The sequence below is a fragment of the Carcharhinus amblyrhynchos genome, chromosome 13, assembly GCF_965287045.1.
Source record: "Carcharhinus amblyrhynchos chromosome 13, sCarAmb.v2.hapA, whole genome shotgun sequence".
Classification (NCBI taxonomy): Eukaryota; Metazoa; Chordata; class Chondrichthyes; order Carcharhiniformes; family Carcharhinidae; genus Carcharhinus; species Carcharhinus amblyrhynchos.
Window position 1 is genome coordinate 15,072,371 of NC_137336.1, and position 19,180 is coordinate 15,091,550.

The window sequence follows — 19,180 nt, forward strand, 5'->3', positions numbered from 1 at the left end:
TTAAGAACATAAGAACATAAGAACATAAGAAATAGGAGCAGGAGTAGGCCATCTAGCCCTTCGAGCCTGCCCCGCCATTCAATAAGATCATGGCTGATCTGTTGTGGCTCAGTTCCACTTTCCCGCCCTCTCCCCATAACCCTTAATCCCCTCTCTTATCAAAAACCCATCAACCCGCTTCTTAAAAATATTTAGCGAGGCAGCCTCCGCCACTTCAACGGGCAGAGAATTCCAGAGATTCACCACCCTTTGAGTGAAGAAGTTCCTCCTCAACTCCGTTCTAAACCGCCTCCCCTTTATCTTGAGGCTGTGCCCCCTAGTCCTACTGTCTTTTTTGAGCGGGAAGAGTCTCTCCACCTCTATCCTATCCATCCCATTCATCATCTTATACGTCTCAATGAGATCTCCCCTCATTCTTCTAAACTCTAACGAGTACAAGCCTAGTTTATTCAGCCTCTCCTCATAGCTCAATCCCCTCAACTCCGGTATCAGCCTAGTAAACCTCCTCTGCACTCCCTCCAGGGCCAAAATATCCTTGCGCAGGTGCGGCGCCCAAAACTGCACACAGTACTCCAGCTGCGGCCTCACCAATGCCCTATACAGCTGCAGCAAGACCTCCCTACTTTTATATTCAATCCCCCTCGCTATGAAGGCCAGCATCCCATTCGCCTTCCTGACCACCTGCTGCACCTGCAAGCTGGGTTTTTGCGACTCATGCACAAGGACCCCGAGGTCCCTCTGCACCGTCGCCTGCTGCAGTTTTTCGCCACGTAAGTAATAGTCCTTCCTACCATTCTCCCTACCAAAGTGGACCACTTCACACTTGCCAACATTAAATTCCATTTGCCATTTCCTGGCCCATTCGCCCAGCCTATCTAGATCCTTCTGCAGACTCTCCACACCCTCCGCACAATTTGCCTTTCCCCCAATCTTGGTGTCATCAGCAAATTTCGACACCCTGCACTCGGTTCCCTCCTCCAGATCATCTATATAAATGGTAAATAGCTGAGGCCCCAGCACCGACCCCTGGGGCACCCCACTAGTCACCAACCGCCAATCCGAATAGCACCCATTGACCCCCACTCTCTGCCTCCTATTTGACAACCAATCCTCTATCCACGCTAACACCCTACCCCCAACTCCATGTCCCCTGACCTTCTGCAATAACCTCTTGTGAGGTACCTTGTCAAACGCCTTCTGAAAATCCAGAAAGACCACATCCACCGGCTCTCCTCTATCCACTGCCCTAGACACATCCTCATAGAACTCCAGTAAATTTGTCAGACACGACTTCCCTTTAATGAAACCGTGTTGCGTCCGCCCTATCAAGCAATTCCCTTCAAGGTGCCTCGCAATTTCCTCCTTAATGACGGATTCTAACATTTTACCTACCACAGACGTTAAACTAACCGGCCTATAGTTCCCTGCCTTTTGCCTGGCACCCTTCTTAAACAACGGCGTAACATTAGCCGTTTTCCAATCTTCCGGCACTTCCCCGGAATCCAGCGACGTCTGGAAAATAACCACCAAGGCATCCACTATCACCTCCGCCATTTCTTTCAGAACCCTCGGATGCATTCCATCCGGTCCTGGGGACTTGTCCACAATCAGCCCCTCCAGTCTGTCGAGCACCACCTCTCTAGTAACAGTAATGTCATTAAGACCCTCCATTCCTACCACCTTTCCATCGCTAACACCCGGCAAGTTATTCATGTCCTCCTCCGTGAAGACAGAAACAAAAAAGTTATTCAAGACCTTAGCCATATCCCCATCCCCTACCACTAGCTCCCCTTTCTCATCCTCTAAAGGACCAACGTTCACCCTAGCCAGCCTCTTCCTTTTTATATATTTATAAAAACTCTTGCTATCCTTTTTTATATTAAGTGCTAGCCCAGCCTCATAGCTTCTCCTACCCTCCTTTATCAACTTCTTTGTCAATCTTTGTTGACATTTAAACCTTTCCCAATCCTCTTCTCGCCCACTGCTCTTAGCTACTCTAAATTCCTCCGCTTTTAATTTAACACTTTCCTTCACCTCCTTCGTTATCCACGGCTTATTACCTCTCTTCCTACTGTCCTTTTTAACCATCGGAATAAATTTCTGCTGAGCACCAAGAAAGATCTCCTTAAAGATCCTCCACTGCTCCTCAGCAGACCTACCTTCCAACGCACTCCCCCAGTCCACATTCGCCAATTCTTCTCTCATCCTACCATACTCCCCTCTATTCAAACAAAGAACGCGTGTCCGGGAACCCACTTTCTCCTCCTCCATCTGCACCAGAAACTCCACCATACAATGATCACTCTCTCCAAGAGGATCCTTCACCGCAAGGTCCCTAATTCTACCCGCCTCATTACATAGCACCAGATCCAAGATAGCTCGCTCCCTCATCGGCTCCAACACATTAAATTTGTGGGGTTATGGGGATAGGGCCTGGGTGGGATTGTTGCCGGTGCAGGTTTGATGGGCTGAATGGCCTCCTTCTGCATTGTATGGATTCTATGATTCTATTCTATGAAGAATGAATGTCAGTGAAGAAATGTCAATGAATTAATGTTATTAAATCAATGGATGGATGGAAAATATATGAGTAGATGAACAAGTGAATGGGTAGGCTGCCAGATTGGATAAGTGGATAAAAGATATGGTGGGCTGGGGGTTAGTTTGTGAGTGGTGGATGGGTGAGGTGTATGTGGCGAGGTGATCGCGGGTGAGGTTGTAGTTGGGTAAGGTGGTGGGTGGGTGAGGTGGTGGCATGTTGGTTTCTTCCTGGGCAATTGCGACACAATTGCAAGTCAGGATACTCACAGGCTCCCGATGCCCACCTTAGTTTGTGCATCTTTGTCTGATGAATCAGGAACAAGAATATTTGTGTCTTAATATATTAAATTGTAATATTATTTACATTGTGGCTTAATGCTCCAATTGTAGAAGATCCAGGAGGTACCAGGGAACACCATGTTCCTTCTCTAGGGACACTGACAGTGTGGATAATTCCAAGGCAGTCAGAGCAAATGCCCTCATGTGCTATATCTAATCTGGACCTGCATTCAGCAACCTTGGCTGATCCTTAGGGTCAATCCAGGGTAGGCCATTGCAGAAGGAGGCCATTCAGCCCTGTACTGACAACAATCCCACCCAGGCCCTATTCCCGTAACCCCACAAATTTACCTTGCTAATCCCTCTGACACGAAGGCCGGAATTTTACTGGCATGCCTTGGAGACTGCGACTGAAGTGGAGCCAAAAACCGAACAGCAGCCAGGAATGGCGGGCTGCAGTGTTTCACATTCCAAACCTGCATGAAATCAACTCTTCCAGGTTCTGGAAGTTACAATCAACTTTCTATAGCAAAGTTCAGCTTTCCATTGGAAGCTAATCTTCCTGTGGCATGAATTGTTGTAAGTCTACACTTAATGAACATGTTAGTCAGACAAGCCATGATTAGTAGTACATCCCATAACTCTAGATTTCCAACAAGCCATTTCAGTGCTCTAGTGGCTGCAATATTCATGTCCTCTTGAAGGTAAAGAGAACAAAACTGCACAACATATGACATTTCCACAGAGACCAACCTTTAGTTGATGTAGGACAGTGTAGAGGAGGTGATGGCCTAGTGGTTAACACTGCTGCCTCACAATGCCAGGGCCCCAGCTTCAATTCTGACTTGGGTCACTGTCTGTGTGGGGTCTGCATGTTCTCCCCGTGTTTGCCTGGGTTTCCTCTGGGTAATCCGGTTCCCTCCCACAGTCCAACGATGTGCAAGTTAGGTGGATTAGCCATGATAAATTGACCATTAGTGTCAGGGGGATTAGCAAGGCAAAAATATGAGGTTACAGAGATAGGGCCTGGGTGCGATTGTTGTTGGGTGCAGGCTTGATGGGCCAAATGGCCTCCTTCTGCACTGTAGGGATTCTATGATCGTATGTTCTCAGGACCCATGTTCGTATTCCACCATGGCAGATGGTAGAATTTGAATTCAATTTAAAAAAAATTGGGATTAAGGATCTGTTGATGACTATCAAACCATTATTGGTTGTTGGAGGAGTCCATCTGATTTGATTTATTATTGTCACATGTGTTAACAACAGTGAAAAATATTGTTTCTTGCACACTATACAAAGCATACCGTTCATAGAGAAGGAAACGAGAGAGTGCAAAATGAGGTGTTACAATCATAGCTAGGATATAAAGAAAGGTCAACTTAATGCAAGGTAAATCCATTCAAAAGTCTGACTGCAGCAGGGAAGAAGCTGTCCTTGAGTCGATTGGTACGTGACCTCAGACTTTTGTATCTCTTTCCCGACGGAAGAAGGTGGAAGAGGGAATATCTAGGGTGCATGGATCCTTAACTATGCTGGCTGCTTTGCCGAGACAGTGGGAAGTGTAGACAGTCAATGGAAGAGGGATGGGTTTACGAATCTGGTTCACGAATGTCCTTTAGGGAAGGAAATCTGCCGTCTTTACCTGGTCTGGCTTATATGTGACTCCAGAACCACAGCAATGTGGTTGACTCTCAACTGCCCTCGGGCAACTAGGGATGGGCAATAAATGCTGGCCAGCCAGCAACCTCCATGCCCCACCAATGAATTTTAAAAAATCAGCATTAGGCTGGTTTGAAGGATGGAATTTAAACCTTTGTATTTCTTTTGGCTCCTGTTTCAGCAAGTTGAAAAGCAGACCCTTCATTTTCTTGGGTTCATAATGTCTTTTCAATTGCCGTTGAGATATATTTGGCAAGGTAGCCACCACACTGGATGGAGGGAAAGGGAAGTATGAGAAGCATGTGAATATTTACTAAGCGCTCGGAGTAGTTGAATGGTTTCTATTGAGTTTGCCCTCACAGCTGCCAAGCTATGCGGAGTTGAATCCCAGCAGCCTGTGAGGATACTTTGTAAGGGTAGCTGACTCCTTTGATTCCCTTTGAAGAAAAGCAGTTCCCCTGGGGCCCTGGACGTTTCACGGTGAAACTGCCGAAACGACGCATTGGTGTGAATTGGGTTACTCCAAGTGTGGCTCAGCACTTTTCTCGCAAGGCTGTAAACATTTGCGGACCTTTGCGAGATATTTTTTTCAGTTTTAAATCTTTCACGATGAAGCCGGGTCTTATTTTCCTGCTGATTTGCCTGAGTACTTTACTCCTGGAATTTGGTAAGTAATATTGGAAGGAACTGGGTTCGAGAAACTTGAGAAAATACTTTTGATTTCCATAGAGTTATCCCATGATCTTTCCAAACCACGTCCCTCTAACTAATGTATCCTTCCTAAAGCCAGCTTAAAGTCTCTTTATGTAGAAAGATCAACCAGTTAAAAGTCTTAAGTCATGTGGTTGTAAGTTTAATTATTACATAAAATCCGATGGATAAGTAGCTGGCAGATTCAAAGTCATCCGAGCTGCAGTGTTCCAGTTTGAATAGATTAGAAACTATGTAGATTCATTGATAAAATGCACAATGAAGTGTTGGGATTTGCGGAAGAAAGATCTTGCCTTAATTTAAAATGTTACCGTTTGGATAGTGGGGCAGAGGAGTGTGATAGGATTCTTTTCATTGAGATTTTTTAACAATTCTCTCATGGGATGTGGTTATCACTGAGCGGCCATTCATTACCTATCCCTAAATGTCTCTTGGACTGAATGGCTTCCTCCACCATTTCAGAAGGGCAGTTAAGAGTCTTTGAGTCTGGAGTCGCACATAGGCCAGACCAGGTAAGGGTAGTTTCCTTACCTAAAGGATATTAGTGAACCAGAGTTTTTTTTCTAATGACAATTGATGATAGTTGTCGTAGTCATCATGACTGGGACTGGCTTTTAATTCCAGATTTTATTAGTTGAATTTAAACTCCTGCTGTGGTGAGATTCGAGCCCATGTCTGTCCAGTAACATTACGTCACTGTCTCCCCATGTCTTTCAAAACCTCAGGATGTCTCAAAGGCTTTTATGACCAAGGAAATATTTTCTCGAGTGTGGTCAATGTTGTAATGCGGCAAGTGCGGCTGCCAGTTTGTGCACAGCACAAACAGCAATGCCATAATCTGTTTTGGTTCAGAGGTTTCTCTTTAATGACTTTGACAAACTGAGTGAATGGGCAAATACATGGCGGATGCGATATGATTTGGATAAAGTGAATTTTTCCACTCGGACAGAGAAACAGAATGGTAGAGTAAAATGATGGCTGGATGGTGACATGTGATTCAGAATGATGCCTAAAGAGCAGATTCAATCCCCCCACTGACTATAGTGGTTCATGGAGTCTGCCTCCTTACTTTGCCCCATGCTTATGGAATGGTGCCATTTTAGCTATGGAAAGAGGTGTTTGTGGTCTTTTTAAAGTTTATTTATTATTGTCACAATTAGGCTTACTGTAATGGTTTTGCTGTGAAAGTCCCCTTGTCATCAAACTCTGGCGCCGGTTCGGGTACACTGAGAGAGGATTTAGCATGGCCAGTACATCTAACCAGCACGTCTTTTGGACTGTAGGAAGAAATCAGAGCACGTGGAAAAAATTCGCGCAGAGCCAGGGAGAAATGTAGAATCTGCATAATGACCCAAGCTGGGAATCAAACCCAGGTTCCTGATGCTCTGAGACAGTAGTGTTAACCACTGTGCCACCCTATGCCTAATTATTGGAATGATATCAATATTTAAGAATAGTTTGGGTAGATGATTAATGGACAGTGGGGTTAGGGGATAAAAGAAAATATGTGTACATGGAATTAGGAATGCTGCTTGAGTGTTAGTTACTCACCAAAGGGACCAGTTTGGCTAATATCTGTTTCTATACTATAATTCCGACACAAATAGTTGGATTAAAGATTAAGGATGGAGAGCCTGGAGTCTGTAATTTCAGGCATTTTCTCTTGTGAATTAAGCAAATACTTCATACTTGTACAACACACCAGGGCAAAGATATTCTGGAAATGTTTGCTGTAACTACATTGCTTCTTTTAGTGGAATGCCAGAAGGATCAAAAGGGCATCAAGAAAATTGCCAAAAGTAAAAAGCAAAATGTTGAGAAGAAAGTTAAAGCTGCAGCCGCTGCAAAGTCGAAAAGCAAGCGAAAAATGAAGAAGGCCAAGGTACCTGCAAAGATCTCCATCATGACTCATTTACTAGAAAAAGGCAAGTTGCAGAAACCATCTGATACTGTGGTCATTCCATCTGGAGAAAGACTTGTGCTTCGCTGCAAAGGGAAACACATTAGCTGGGCCTATCCCAGTTACCTGGATGAGGAAAACGACGGCAGATTCAGGTATTTTTGCATCTGTTGAAATGTTATTGTCCCCATATTCAGTTAATCTCTAGAGGTGTTTTTGAAGTATTTGTGTGACCTGTATGAGGGTTGTTTCCTTATTAAATGTTTACTATTCTGGAGAAAATATTTGTTTACGTGCACCAAGTACAGTCTCTGGGGTGAGGTTTTTGAGGCACAGTGGCACAGTGATTAGCACTGCCTCACAACTCCAGGGACCCAGTTTGATTCCCAGCTTGGGTCATTGTCTTAGCGGAGTTTGCATGTTCTCCCCGTGACTGTGCTGCCAGTCACATGTTATGAGGATATCCCACGTTGGAATATAACAAAGTTCCCTGATTGATGACTGTTCTTTCTGTTGTTAGCCTTAAACTCTGCAATTTCCTTCCCAAAACTTTCCTCCGGGTGTTCCGATTTCCTTCCACAATCTGAAAGACATGCTGGGTAGGTGCATTGGCCATGCTAAATTCTCCCTCGGTGTACCCAAAGAGGCACTACATGTGGCGACTAGGGGATTTTCACAGTAACTTAATTGCAGGGTTAATGTAAGCCTTCTTGTGACACTAATAAATAAACTAAAACTTGTGTCCCAGATGTAGCTCATCCACAAAAACCAATTATACTCCCAGGTAACAGATTTAAAGGGTGTAATCTTACAGCCCATCCATGCCAGGCTCCAGCTGCAGCGATGTTGGAAATTTGGCAGCCAGCCAAATCTCCATTCACTGTGATGGGATGTGAAAATCCTGCTGGCGTGAACAGTGATGAGATACCAGCCAAAGTCAATCACAATGATCCAAAATCCAAGATGTGATCTTGTAAACCTCTTGCCCGAAACATGCAAGATCTTTTGTTTTGCTCGTGCCAAACACAGCAATATTTGAAAATCAATTTCACATGAACTTACACCCAATCATTCTTTAATAATTGCAACATTGCAGTTTCTATTTAGTGCACAGTGTTCATGTTTTAATTTTGAATGTCTAAAAAGACTACATAACAATGTTGTTATAACATTGAAGAAAAAGTCATCTCTTCATGAAGCTGCCAGTCATATGTTAGGAAAATATCCCATGTTGGGATATGACAACACTTCCTGATTGATGACCATTCTTTCTGTTAGCCTCAAGCTCTGCAATTTTCTCCTTAAAACTTTTCTCCTCTTCCTCTTCCTCTGAGACATTCCTTAAAATCTATCTCTCTGACCAAACATTATTACCTGTCCTAATATATATTTATTTCAATCATGGGATTTGGGCCTCGCTGGCACTCATTGCCCCTCCCTAATTGTCCTTGTGAAGGTGATGGTGAACCGTCTTCTTGAAGTCCATGCGGTGAAGTTACACTCACTGCGCTGTTAAGGAGGAAGTTCCAGAACTTTAACCCAGCATGTTTGGTACCAAATTTAGTTTAATATAATTCCTTACATGGAACATTTTACTGTGCTAAAGATGCATGAAAGTTATTATTGGTATCAGACCTTCTTTATTGTCACTGTCTTGTGTACAGGTCAGGTGAGTTAGTATCTTGTAGACATTCATTGGGGTAAGATGGGTACAATAGCATCTAGTATTGTTGAACACAAAATCTTCCACAAACCAACACAATTGAGCAGTTTTTGAAAATGTAATTCTTAAAAAATTTACTTCAAAAATATTTGCTGACATATAAAATAAGTGGTGACTTGGTGCAGTTTTATTAATTCAGCTGAGAATAGGTTTAATTACAAATAAAACACTTTTAATCAATGCCTCATTCAGCACCTATGAGTGATTAAATTTTAAATTAAAGAAAATTACTTTAAAAATATGCAGTCCAATTTCCTAGTTACGTTGAAGTATCAGTTTCCTGCTAAATGAAAAATAATACTTAAAGATTTTTAAAATCATGCTTTCTTGTAACCAAAATAAAAAGCATATTTTTTGAGTTTAATGATGGTTAATTTATCTTCTATCACGGCCAGGTTTGTGGTGCCTTCTCCTTGCTTAATACTTTTTAAATTAGTGCAATTAGTCCAATGCAAACTTGAGTTGCACTAAGCACTATTTGTGCTTAAAATCCTATGATCTTTCGTGCAGGTTGCAATGACTGGGCGAATTATGGGAAGAAAAACAATGCAACTGAGTAGAAACACCAACAGTGGGTTAGATAATGCTTCACACACAAGCAGCACAGCTGGACTGCAAAATAAGTTTATAACAAATCCACAGATTGCTCAGAGCTGAATGAGACTAGGGGTGGCATGGTGGCACAGTGGTTAGCATGCTGCCTCATGGTGCCAAGGAACGACGGTTCAAATCCCAGCTTGGGTTACTGCCTGTGTGGAGTTTGCACATTCTTCCCATGTCTGTGTGGGTTTCCTCTGGGTGCACCATTTTCCTCCCACAGTCCAAAGATGTGCGGGTTAAGTGGATTGACCATGTTCAATTGCCCATTAGTGTCAGGGGGACTAATTAGGATGTGGGGTTATGGGGATAGGGTCTGGGTGGGATTGGTGCAGACTAGATGTGCTGAATGGCATCCTTTTGATAATACTATTGTCACATGTATTAGTATAAAGTGAAAAGTATTGTTTCTTGCGTGCTACACAGGCAAAGCATACCATTCATAGAGAAGGAAACAAGAGAGTGTAGAATGTAGTGTTACATCATAGCTAGGGTGTAGAGAAACATCAACTTAACGTAAGATAGGTCCATTCAAAGGTCTGATGGCAGCAGAGAAGACACTGTTCTTGTGTCTGCACTGTGGGATTTTATGATTCTAAAATATGAAGCAATTATATGCTTAAATTATGATGTTATTTCTGGCACAAACATTTTAAAACAATAGCTAGGTTGGTTGGAACCGGGTATGATTAAGTCAAAAATGAATGAATGTGTAAGTTTGAGTTGAGTTAGAGCTGTGGGCACAAATATGACAATGTTATCAATTACTGCATTATACCCAGTAATAATATGTAGTATTTGTATCATTGTTCTGAACATCGCCACAAAATCTTTTGCCTTCTCCTTTTTCTGTGCATTTTTTTTATTGACACTTGCCATTTGAATGATATTTTAAGGCTGCTTTTTCTCACTTGACAGCATTGCCCAACGGAAAAGGTATAGCCAGCTGGTTGTAGCGAACAGCACAGGAGCAGACACTGGTGAATATAGTTGCTGGGCGTTGGATTGTGACACTGAGACCTGCAGAAGGGATGATTCCAAAACTGGCAGCAGCTACGTGTTTTTCACTGGTGAGGACTGCATTCTGATACTAGGTTTACTGAAGGTGCAAGAACAAGCTGGCCAACTGAGTGTTGGGGTTGGATTTTGAACACTTAGGTGGAGGAATGGCTCAAATTTAGCAAAGAACAGAACGGTTTTTCTTTGTCTGCCTTATGTAAAAATGTCATGGTCTTTTTGGGGCTAGAATGGTGGCGGTGGAAGGGTTAACACAGTTAGCTGGAGGGTGAAGCCAACAGCAGGGTTTAATCTACTGGCCTGCTTTCATGTCTTAAACCACACTTGATGTGGAGTGATGCTTTTCATGTTATATAGCCAATTATCTTTAGAGAAATGCCTATGATCTTTTATAGACCATAGCTAATTACTTTACCATGCGATAATCCTGAATTCTGCGATCTCGCATAACCTACAACCGTTGCCAATGGAGAATTTAACACTCAGCCAAAACTCCATTCATTGCACCAGGAGCGGAGAATCCCAACCATGGGTGAGGTTGGAGACTTCCAGCCCAGATCTCCAAGGAGAAGAAACCTCGTGTCTCCAGTGTAACATTCTAGCTAAATTCCCTCAGCCTTGAAAAACATTCTGGTAAACTTTCTTTGCTCCCTTACAGCATAGACAACGCTTCGATATAATATTATTTATTTTCTCTGTGACTGGTAAATGGCAAGTTGTTTCTTGATAAAAAAAAGTGACCTTCTGATTGTCAGATTTCTGCTTCAAGAGGGAGTATCAGAATGTTAAAATCTGTTGTATTCTTCCTCCTATTGTCAAGGTGTAGATGCAGTTCAGTTTTTCGGTTCAGATTGGATAATACATGGAAGCGCTTTCTGTCTGAAAAGAACAGGGCCCTGTGTATACCTATCTTCTAGTACGTGCACCTGTGCCACAGTGCAAACCAATTGATAATCTTAAATTAGTTGTCAGCATAATTCTTTACATAATGAACATTATTTAGCAAATGTTGTCCAACTGTGGAATCACATCTCATGTTGGACACTGTGTTTTGAGTTTTGCAAGCATGTGTTGTTTGGGTGTGGTCTGTATCCTGCCCATTGCGAACATCCGTAGGGACTTGCTGTTTGATACAATTCGGCAGTCTTTGGGACGTATGGTCCATATAGCTAACACTACCCTGGCGCTAACATTTGTATACTATGTTATTTATCTGTGTGATAAGCAAAACATCTTTCTGGCTTGATGTCAGCATCCTGCTGGCGAACACCACTTGTGTTGCTCCTGCAGCATAGCAGTGAGAAATGGCTCGCTTCCCTGTTGCTCAAATCTGAGATACCTTACTCTTCCAGAGTAATCTGATGTAGGCTGTTTAGGATGAAAGTGGTGATACTTGCATGAATTTGTGTGACACACAGTGAGTAATTATCTGATCAGAGCTATTATTAGAGCTTTGATATGTTCTCTTTCAACATGAAGCTTAATGGTAAGCCCTACTTATGAGGTTGCTGATAAGCTCAGTCTCCTAGAGTGTGGCGTTGTAGGAATCCTGATGTGTATATTTACCAGAGAACGCCTGGCAGGTTCTCAATTTGCATGTCAAAGAAAGGGAGCTTGTTCGACTGCTCCATTTAAAAGATGAATTTGAGCACAGGAGGAACCCATTAAGGTGTTTAAGGAAGTTCTTACATTCAAATATAGCAAGCAAATCATCCACACATCAAAAATATGTCAGGAATAGGAGGTGGGGTGCCAAAGACACATTTCTCATGGAACCCAGCAAAGGTTTTGTGAGAGCTGGGCCTTGGAGGAGGTCCCACGGCAACACCATGTATTTGGGTATCAACGGTATTGTTATATGTAAACTCAACTGTGTGAATTGCTGAGTTCATAAGTTCAGTGAATATTGATTCACTCAACGGCAGTGGGTCTATACTGTTGTGATTATAGGGTGGAATTGTCCAAATCTTTCTGCCAATGGGATCTTGTGGTCCCTTCGAAGTCAACCTCCGCTGCCAGTTCCCTGACATCATCAATGGGTGAGGAATGTAAATCTCTGCTGACTTTGCTGGAACTGGGAAGTCTCACTGGTGGTTGAGGGTGAGCCCCCTCCGCCAGGGGAAAACCTGCTGTGGAGTGGCTGGAGAAGTCCGTCCATAGTTTCTTCAGCAAGAAGATTTGGTTGTCATCATGCTATCACTTCGGCTGCAGAACTTTAAGTGAGGAGATCCTCAAGGCAGCATCGTTGATCTGATTGCCTTGAACTTCTTTATCAACGTGTTGGAAAGTCAATAGTAGGGTATTCACTCCTGATTCTGTTCACAACATGCTGCGAAATCCTGATTTCTATTGGACATAAGTTACTGAACGGGTATAAATGCTTCAGTTTTGATGAGCAAAGCCAACAATTTGGTTTCTCTCTGCAGATCCACGTGAACTATTTGTCCCAACGAATGATTACTATGAAGCCATTCAGCTCCGCACTGACCGACCCACAACATTGCCGTGCCAAGTGACAAACCCTCTCGCCCAAGTCTCTCTGCATCGGGAATTTCCACCAGAGGTGATTCCAGTGGATGGGAAATTAATCACATTCCATGTGAAAAAAGGTTTTGTTATCCACAAGGCCTTACCGTTGTTTGCTGGCACAGTGTACTGCGTGGCGAGTTATCGGGGATTAATGCAGAGCTCCACAAAATACCTCCTTATATATACCAATTGTGAGTTAATTTTAAATAGTTAACAATACATGTTTCATTCAGTAATCATATCTCATGTTATCTAACATAAGAAATTAGAACTGATAGTTAAAAATATGTGCTTAAAAGGCTAATAAAATTGCTGACAATATTTGTACCTAAATAGCAACAGGAAATCATCATCCACAAATTATTTCACTATATTTTAAGAACTATAGTATCAGTGGGCTTCCCCTAAACATTCCATCCCAAAGAAAGAAAAAAAATACTGAAAACTAATTGATGAGATGCGGGTGTCACTGCCTAGGCCAGCATTTATTGTTCTTGTAAAAGTGGTGGTGAGCTGTCTTGAATCACAGCAGTTTGTGTGTTGTGGGTATACCCACAGTGTTGTTCGGGCAGTAGTTTCAGGATTTTGACCCTATGACAGCGAAGGAATGGTGATATATTTCCAAGTGAGGTGTGGCTTGGAAGGGAACTGCAGGGAACTGTGTTCCCATGTATCTGCTGCCCTTGTCCTTCTAAATGGTAGCGGTCATGAGTTTGAAAGGTGCTGTCTAGGGAGTCTTGGTGAGTTTTTGCAGTAAACCTTGTAGATGGTACACGCACTGCTGCCACTGTTGATGGTGGAAGGAGTGAATATTTGGGGATGTGGTGACAGTCAAGTGGGCTGCTTTGTCCTGGATGGTGTTGAGATTTTTGAATGTTGTTGGAGCTGCACCCATCCAGGTAAGTCTAGAGTATTCTATCAGACCTCAGACTTGTGCCTAATAGATGGTGGAAAGACTTTGGGGTGTCATGAGGTGAGCTACTCACTACAGACTTCCTAGCCTCTGATCTGCTCTTGTAGCCATGGTATTAATATGGCTATTTGAGTTCACTTTTTGGACAATTGTAATCCCAAGGATGTTAGTAGCAGTGACGATAATGCCATTGAATGTCAAGGGGTGACAGTTAGATTCTTTCTTGTTGGAGGTAGATATTGTTTGACACAATTTTATGTAGCACCTTCCCTGATCAGAAGATGACCAGAAGCATCAGAAGTGCTTTATTACTTTTTGAAGTTTTACCTGTCCTGTAATGTGGTAGCCAATTCTGTCAATCATCGACAGAAACACTTTGCCGGGAAGTTCCTTGGTCCACACATTTGTATCTGGTTCACCCAATGGGAGATGTATCGATAATGAGGTCAAACAGGCTGATCTTCAGCCTGTCGATCCTTCCAATGTACTTGATGGCAGGCAGTACGAGTGGGGGACTTTCCTGGTTAGCCAACACTGCAGAAGGCAATGGCAAACCACTGCAATACTTACCCATAAACATAGGCCAATCCAATGGAGGTTGATGATTACCAGTGCCCCCTTATGGCATGATAACTGGAGGAGGAGGATGTAGGTGTTACCCTATTATCCATAAATAGAAAGAAACAAAAGTTGATTTTTAAAGATACATGAATTGTAGATAGCCTTTGGAAGTAAACTTTATTTTCTTTCTCTCTCAGATCCATCTGCCCCTCCATCAGCTAAGATCTCAGCCTCTTCCAGCTCTGTACCTGTGGGTGTAAACTTTAATGTGACGTGTACAGCACTTGGAGAAACCGATATTGAGGTGGAATTCACTTGGGAGTTCCCTGGCCAACAGGTAAGCCTTGTCCTTCTGTATGATAATTCATGCCAGTGAGTTGGCATGAACTTTGGACAGGAACTGATCACTGCACACACACCGGGCAGGGCCAAGCCACATTCAACGTTCAGCCTGGGATCTCATTTAAATTAGATTAAGGACCTGTGGATACCTTTTGGGCCTCTCTTGGCAGCTTGCTGGCAAAGGTGGTTTGAATCTTGCTGCATTGGCAGCATTCCTTATTCAGGTGCTTACAAGGAAAGACAATTGCATGAGGGTTGTGGCCAGTGGGGGAGGTGGGCTGGTTGGGAGGATGCAGTTCAGATATCTGGAGGGCGTGGGGTGAAATGAAGAATGGGAGTAGGTAGTGACATTGAGCTGTGGATGAGGGCAGGATTGGAGGGGGAGGGGTGGGTTGGGGGAAGGTGGGGGGGCTGACATGGGTGGTGATGACGTTGGAGGGACGGAAGGTCAGGACAGTAGAATGGTGATCAAGGAAGCATTTGGGCAGGGTGAGGAATTATGAGCGTACAACAGTGCCATATCAATAAATGCAAAAGAATAGGCATGCAGATCTCACAGCTTAACCAGGCATTAGCTTCTTTACACTTGTAAATAAAAGGTCTAATGCTTACTTAAATCCTCAGAATTAAAATTGGGTTGTCAGATTGGACTGTGTTCAGACAAGCGAATTGTTGGTCTTTAACGGGACCACTGCAGGCAAGCTACCATCAGAAAGATAAGTTTGGAAAAAGTACCGACCTGAATATAAAGCCGGGAGCTGCAGCATTGCTCCTCCTGATTCCATCCGGAAATCATTCTGATTTATTGGATTACGTCTCTGTGAAGTGACATGAGGCTGCGATCTCAGCTAATGGAGGGGCAGATGGGTCTGGGAGAGAAAGAAAGTACTGTTTACTTTCAAAGGCTGCTATAATTCATGCATCTTTAGCAATCAACTCTTCTTTCTTTCTATAACTAAGGTCAAAATTTAGGGATCGTAGGGTAACACCTACATCCTCCTCCTTCAATTATCATGCTATAACAAGGCATTGTTAATCATTGGGACATTGCTGTACACAGTTCTTGTCATTCTTTACCACCTTCATTCATATATTTCCCCAGACCAGCAGCTGGCCACCCAGACTTGCTGTAAATGTTGAATTTCTATTCTGAGAGAAAAGATGCATCACACTTGAGAAAACTCATTAATCTCTGTTATTGTTTTTCAATAGTAAGTGTTTCTGATTGGCATGCAGAATTGAAAGTGTAGTTCTCCATATTAATACCAATTGGTGCTGCCCATTCCTATAAGTTTATTGGTCCCTGTGGTTTCTGGAGACAGAGAACAAGCAATATTTGTGGGAAGAAATGTGATGTATTTCTTTCAAAGAACAAAGATAATTACAGCAAGGGTACAGACCCTTCGGCCCTCCAAGCCTGCATCGACCATGCTACTTGACTGAACTAAAACCCCCTACTCTTTCAGGGCCAAATCACTCTATGCCCATCCTATTCATGTTTTTGTCAAGATGCCCCTTAAAAGTCACTGTCGTATCTGCTTCCACTACCTCTCCCAACAGTGAGTTCCAGGCACCCATTGCCCTCTGTGTAAACTTACTTTTACATCCCCTTCAAGCATTACCAACCGACTCAGGAACAGCTTTTTCTCTGCTGCTGTCAGACTTTTAAATGTACTTACCTTGCATTAAGTTGATCTTTCGCTACACCATAGCTATGATAGTAACACTACACTCTGCACTCTCTCGTTTCCTTCTCTATGAACGGCGTGCTTTGTCTGTATAGTGCACAAGAAACAATACTTTTCAATTTATATTAATACATGTGACAATAACAAATCAAAACAAATCAAATAAACCTTTCCCCCCCACACCTGGAACCTATGCCCCCTAGTAATTGAGTTTTCTACCCTGGGAAAAAGCTTCTGACTATCCACTCTGTCCATGTCCATCATAATCTTGTAGACTCCTATCAGGCAAACCCTCAACCTCCGTCATTCCAGTGAGAACAAACCACATTTCTCCAACCTCTCCTCATAGCTAATGCCCCCCGTAACCGGCAACATCCTGGTAAATCTTTTCTCTACTCTCTCCAAGGCCTTCTGGTAGTGTGGCAACCAGAATTGAACACTATCTTCCAAGTACGCCTAAGGTTCTATAAACTGCAACATGACTTGCCAATTTTTAAACTCAATGCCCTGACCAATGAAGGCAAGTATGCCAAAAGCCTTCTTGACTACCTTCTCCGCCTGCATTGCCACTTTCAGTGACTTGTGTACCTGAAGGTCATGGCTTTGCCAACACATTTCTTATTCATGCTCAGGGAGATCACTTTTTATTGATATGATGATGAAAATACATTCAAACAGCTCAAAGTGACTCTACTGTGTTCAAAATAATTTTAAAAAATCGTAATTGACCCCTACTGTTATTTTTTTCTTTATTTCCTTTATGCTGTGACCAGCTGGGAAGGCCAACCTATACCAGGGAAAGCCAAGAACCTGTATATGCAGATGGCCAGATGCGGCAATTGTCTCAAAGTGTTCTCCTGGTGGATGAAGCACGTCCTGTTGATGATGGCTTGTACAAGTGCGTCACTCAGAACCTGCAGGGGAAAACTACCGTGTCCACTCACGTGAATGTTCTTCCACGTACAAGTTCTAGTCAAACATAATCAGGAGCGCAAGACCAAAATGTATCCCTCAGTTTACTGATAATAACTCCGAAACGCAAAGAAACCAACTGCTATATATTACTTCTTAAATCTGTGCTAAGTATATAGTTGTATATTTGTCCTTTCTGTTTTAAATGAGTATTATTTTACTGTTAAAAGTTTCTTTTATTTTTGACAATGTATCCTTCACTCTTGCATCAGGAGCCTGATCTTTCGTTAAATGTACTGAAGGTTCAAATCACAATCATTTTAAAGTGCAGCAGATCTTCAATACACTTCAGTTATGTGGGCACAGAGATGCGATTGGCAATACATTGGTATCATTTGGGTCTGCAAATATGAGTCTGAGTTTAGCTTTTTAATAAATTGAGAATTATTTTAAAAACAGCTACATTTTAAGACTGCAATGGTGGTTAATGTGGCAGGATTGGCAGTGAGTTTCTGTTTGATCTAACCCACTGAGCCTACAATCAGCTGTGGCTCAGTTGGTAGCACTCTTGCCTTTGAGTTAGAAGGTTGTCTGTCCAAGTCCCACTCCAGCCAATCTGAGTGCAATTCTAAACTTGAGGGAATACTGCGTGGTCACTTGGATGTAACCAAGACCATATCTACTTTTGCAGGTGGATGTAATGGATCCTCATGCACTATTTCACAGAAGTTTAGGCGAGTTTTTCTCTACCATCCTGGTCATTATTTATCCTTCAATCAACATCCCAAAAGCAGATTATTTGGTCAGAATCATACCGCTGTTCTAGGTGCTCTTGATGCTCAAATTGGCTGCTGCCTTTCTGACATTAAAACTGTGCTGATATTTCAGAAAGTCAGTGGCTGTGAAATATTTGCCATGTCCTGAGATTATGAACGGTCATGATGTGGGTATGCCGGCGTTGGACTGGCGTAAACACAGTAAAAAGTCTGACAACACCAGGTTTTAGTCCAACCTATTTATTTGATAATATACTCACAAGCTTTCGAGGGACACCCTCTTCATCAGGTTGACGAAGAGGGTGTCCCTCGAAAGCTTATGAGTATATTATCAAATAAATAGGTTGGACTAAAACCTGGTGTTGTCAGACTTTTTACTTTATTATGAACGGTGCCATATCTTCCTCGCTTATTTTAGTGAAACAGAAATGTCTTTTAAGAACATTTCCCAGTTTGCTACATTTCAGAGCACAAAGCCAAACTGAATCTAATTTTCAGCATTTTTTTTACCTCAATACAGATTTGAGAGTAAGCATGTTACCACATTGCTTTGTTTGCGCAGAAGATGTTGAGGGAGTTGTATGGATTGAGTGCTGTGTGAAACAGGTGACAGCAGAGGGAGCCAATAGATTGAGTTCTTTTGTGCTGTATTATATGTGCAGATTACTACATGAATTGAGTATTGTTACAGCATGGATTGAGCTATTTGCCATAACCAGGGAACACAGTAAGAAGTCTGACAACACCAGGTTTAAGTCCAACCAATTTATTTGATAGTAAACTCACAAGCTTTTGGGGTTTGTCTCATTCAGGATCTTGGGTTCATGTCGCACTATCTGTAATCCCCATGACTTGCCTGAGTTGGCAAAACCTCACCTACTGTACTGCCTGGAGACAATACACATCTCTTTAACCTATGCATAATGCTCTTTCCACTCACATTGTCGGCATCTTTAAGACTTGAATAGCAGGTTAGTTGTAAAGACTTGTATTCTAATCAGTAATCTGTAAACTGTCTGTGCTGTTATA

At 42.6% G+C, this 19,180-nt stretch overlaps 1 protein-coding gene across 1 annotated transcript; it reads left to right on the plus strand.

Annotated features, from left to right (window-relative positions):
- Positions 1-5,091: 5,091 nt before the first annotated feature.
- LOC145351462 (platelet-derived growth factor receptor-like protein) lies at positions 5,092-18,316 on the plus strand. The gene is made up of 6 exons (XM_080201054.1): positions 5,092-5,149; positions 6,948-7,248; positions 10,332-10,483; positions 12,857-13,150; positions 14,631-14,770; positions 17,237-18,316. The coding sequence occupies exons 1-6, from the start codon at positions 5,092-5,094 to the stop codon at positions 17,444-17,446; spliced, it is 1,155 nt and encodes a 384-aa protein (XP_080057180.1). The 3' UTR covers positions 17,447-18,316.
- The last annotated feature ends 864 nt before the right edge of the window (positions 18,317-19,180 follow it).

Excerpts from the sequence above, each read along its gene's own strand:
- LOC145351462 (XM_080201054.1), top strand. The coding sequence starts at position 5,092 with ATGAAGCCGGGTCTTATTTTCCTGCTGATTTGCCTGAGTACTTTACTC. Across the intron at positions 7,249-10,331 it reads GAAAACGACGGCAGATTCAG|CATTGCCCAACGGAAAAGGT; the intron begins GTATTTTTGCAT and ends CTCACTTGACAG. Across the intron at positions 13,151-14,630 it reads CCTCCTTATATATACCAATT|ATCCATCTGCCCCTCCATCA; the intron begins GTGAGTTAATTT and ends TTTCTCTCTCAG.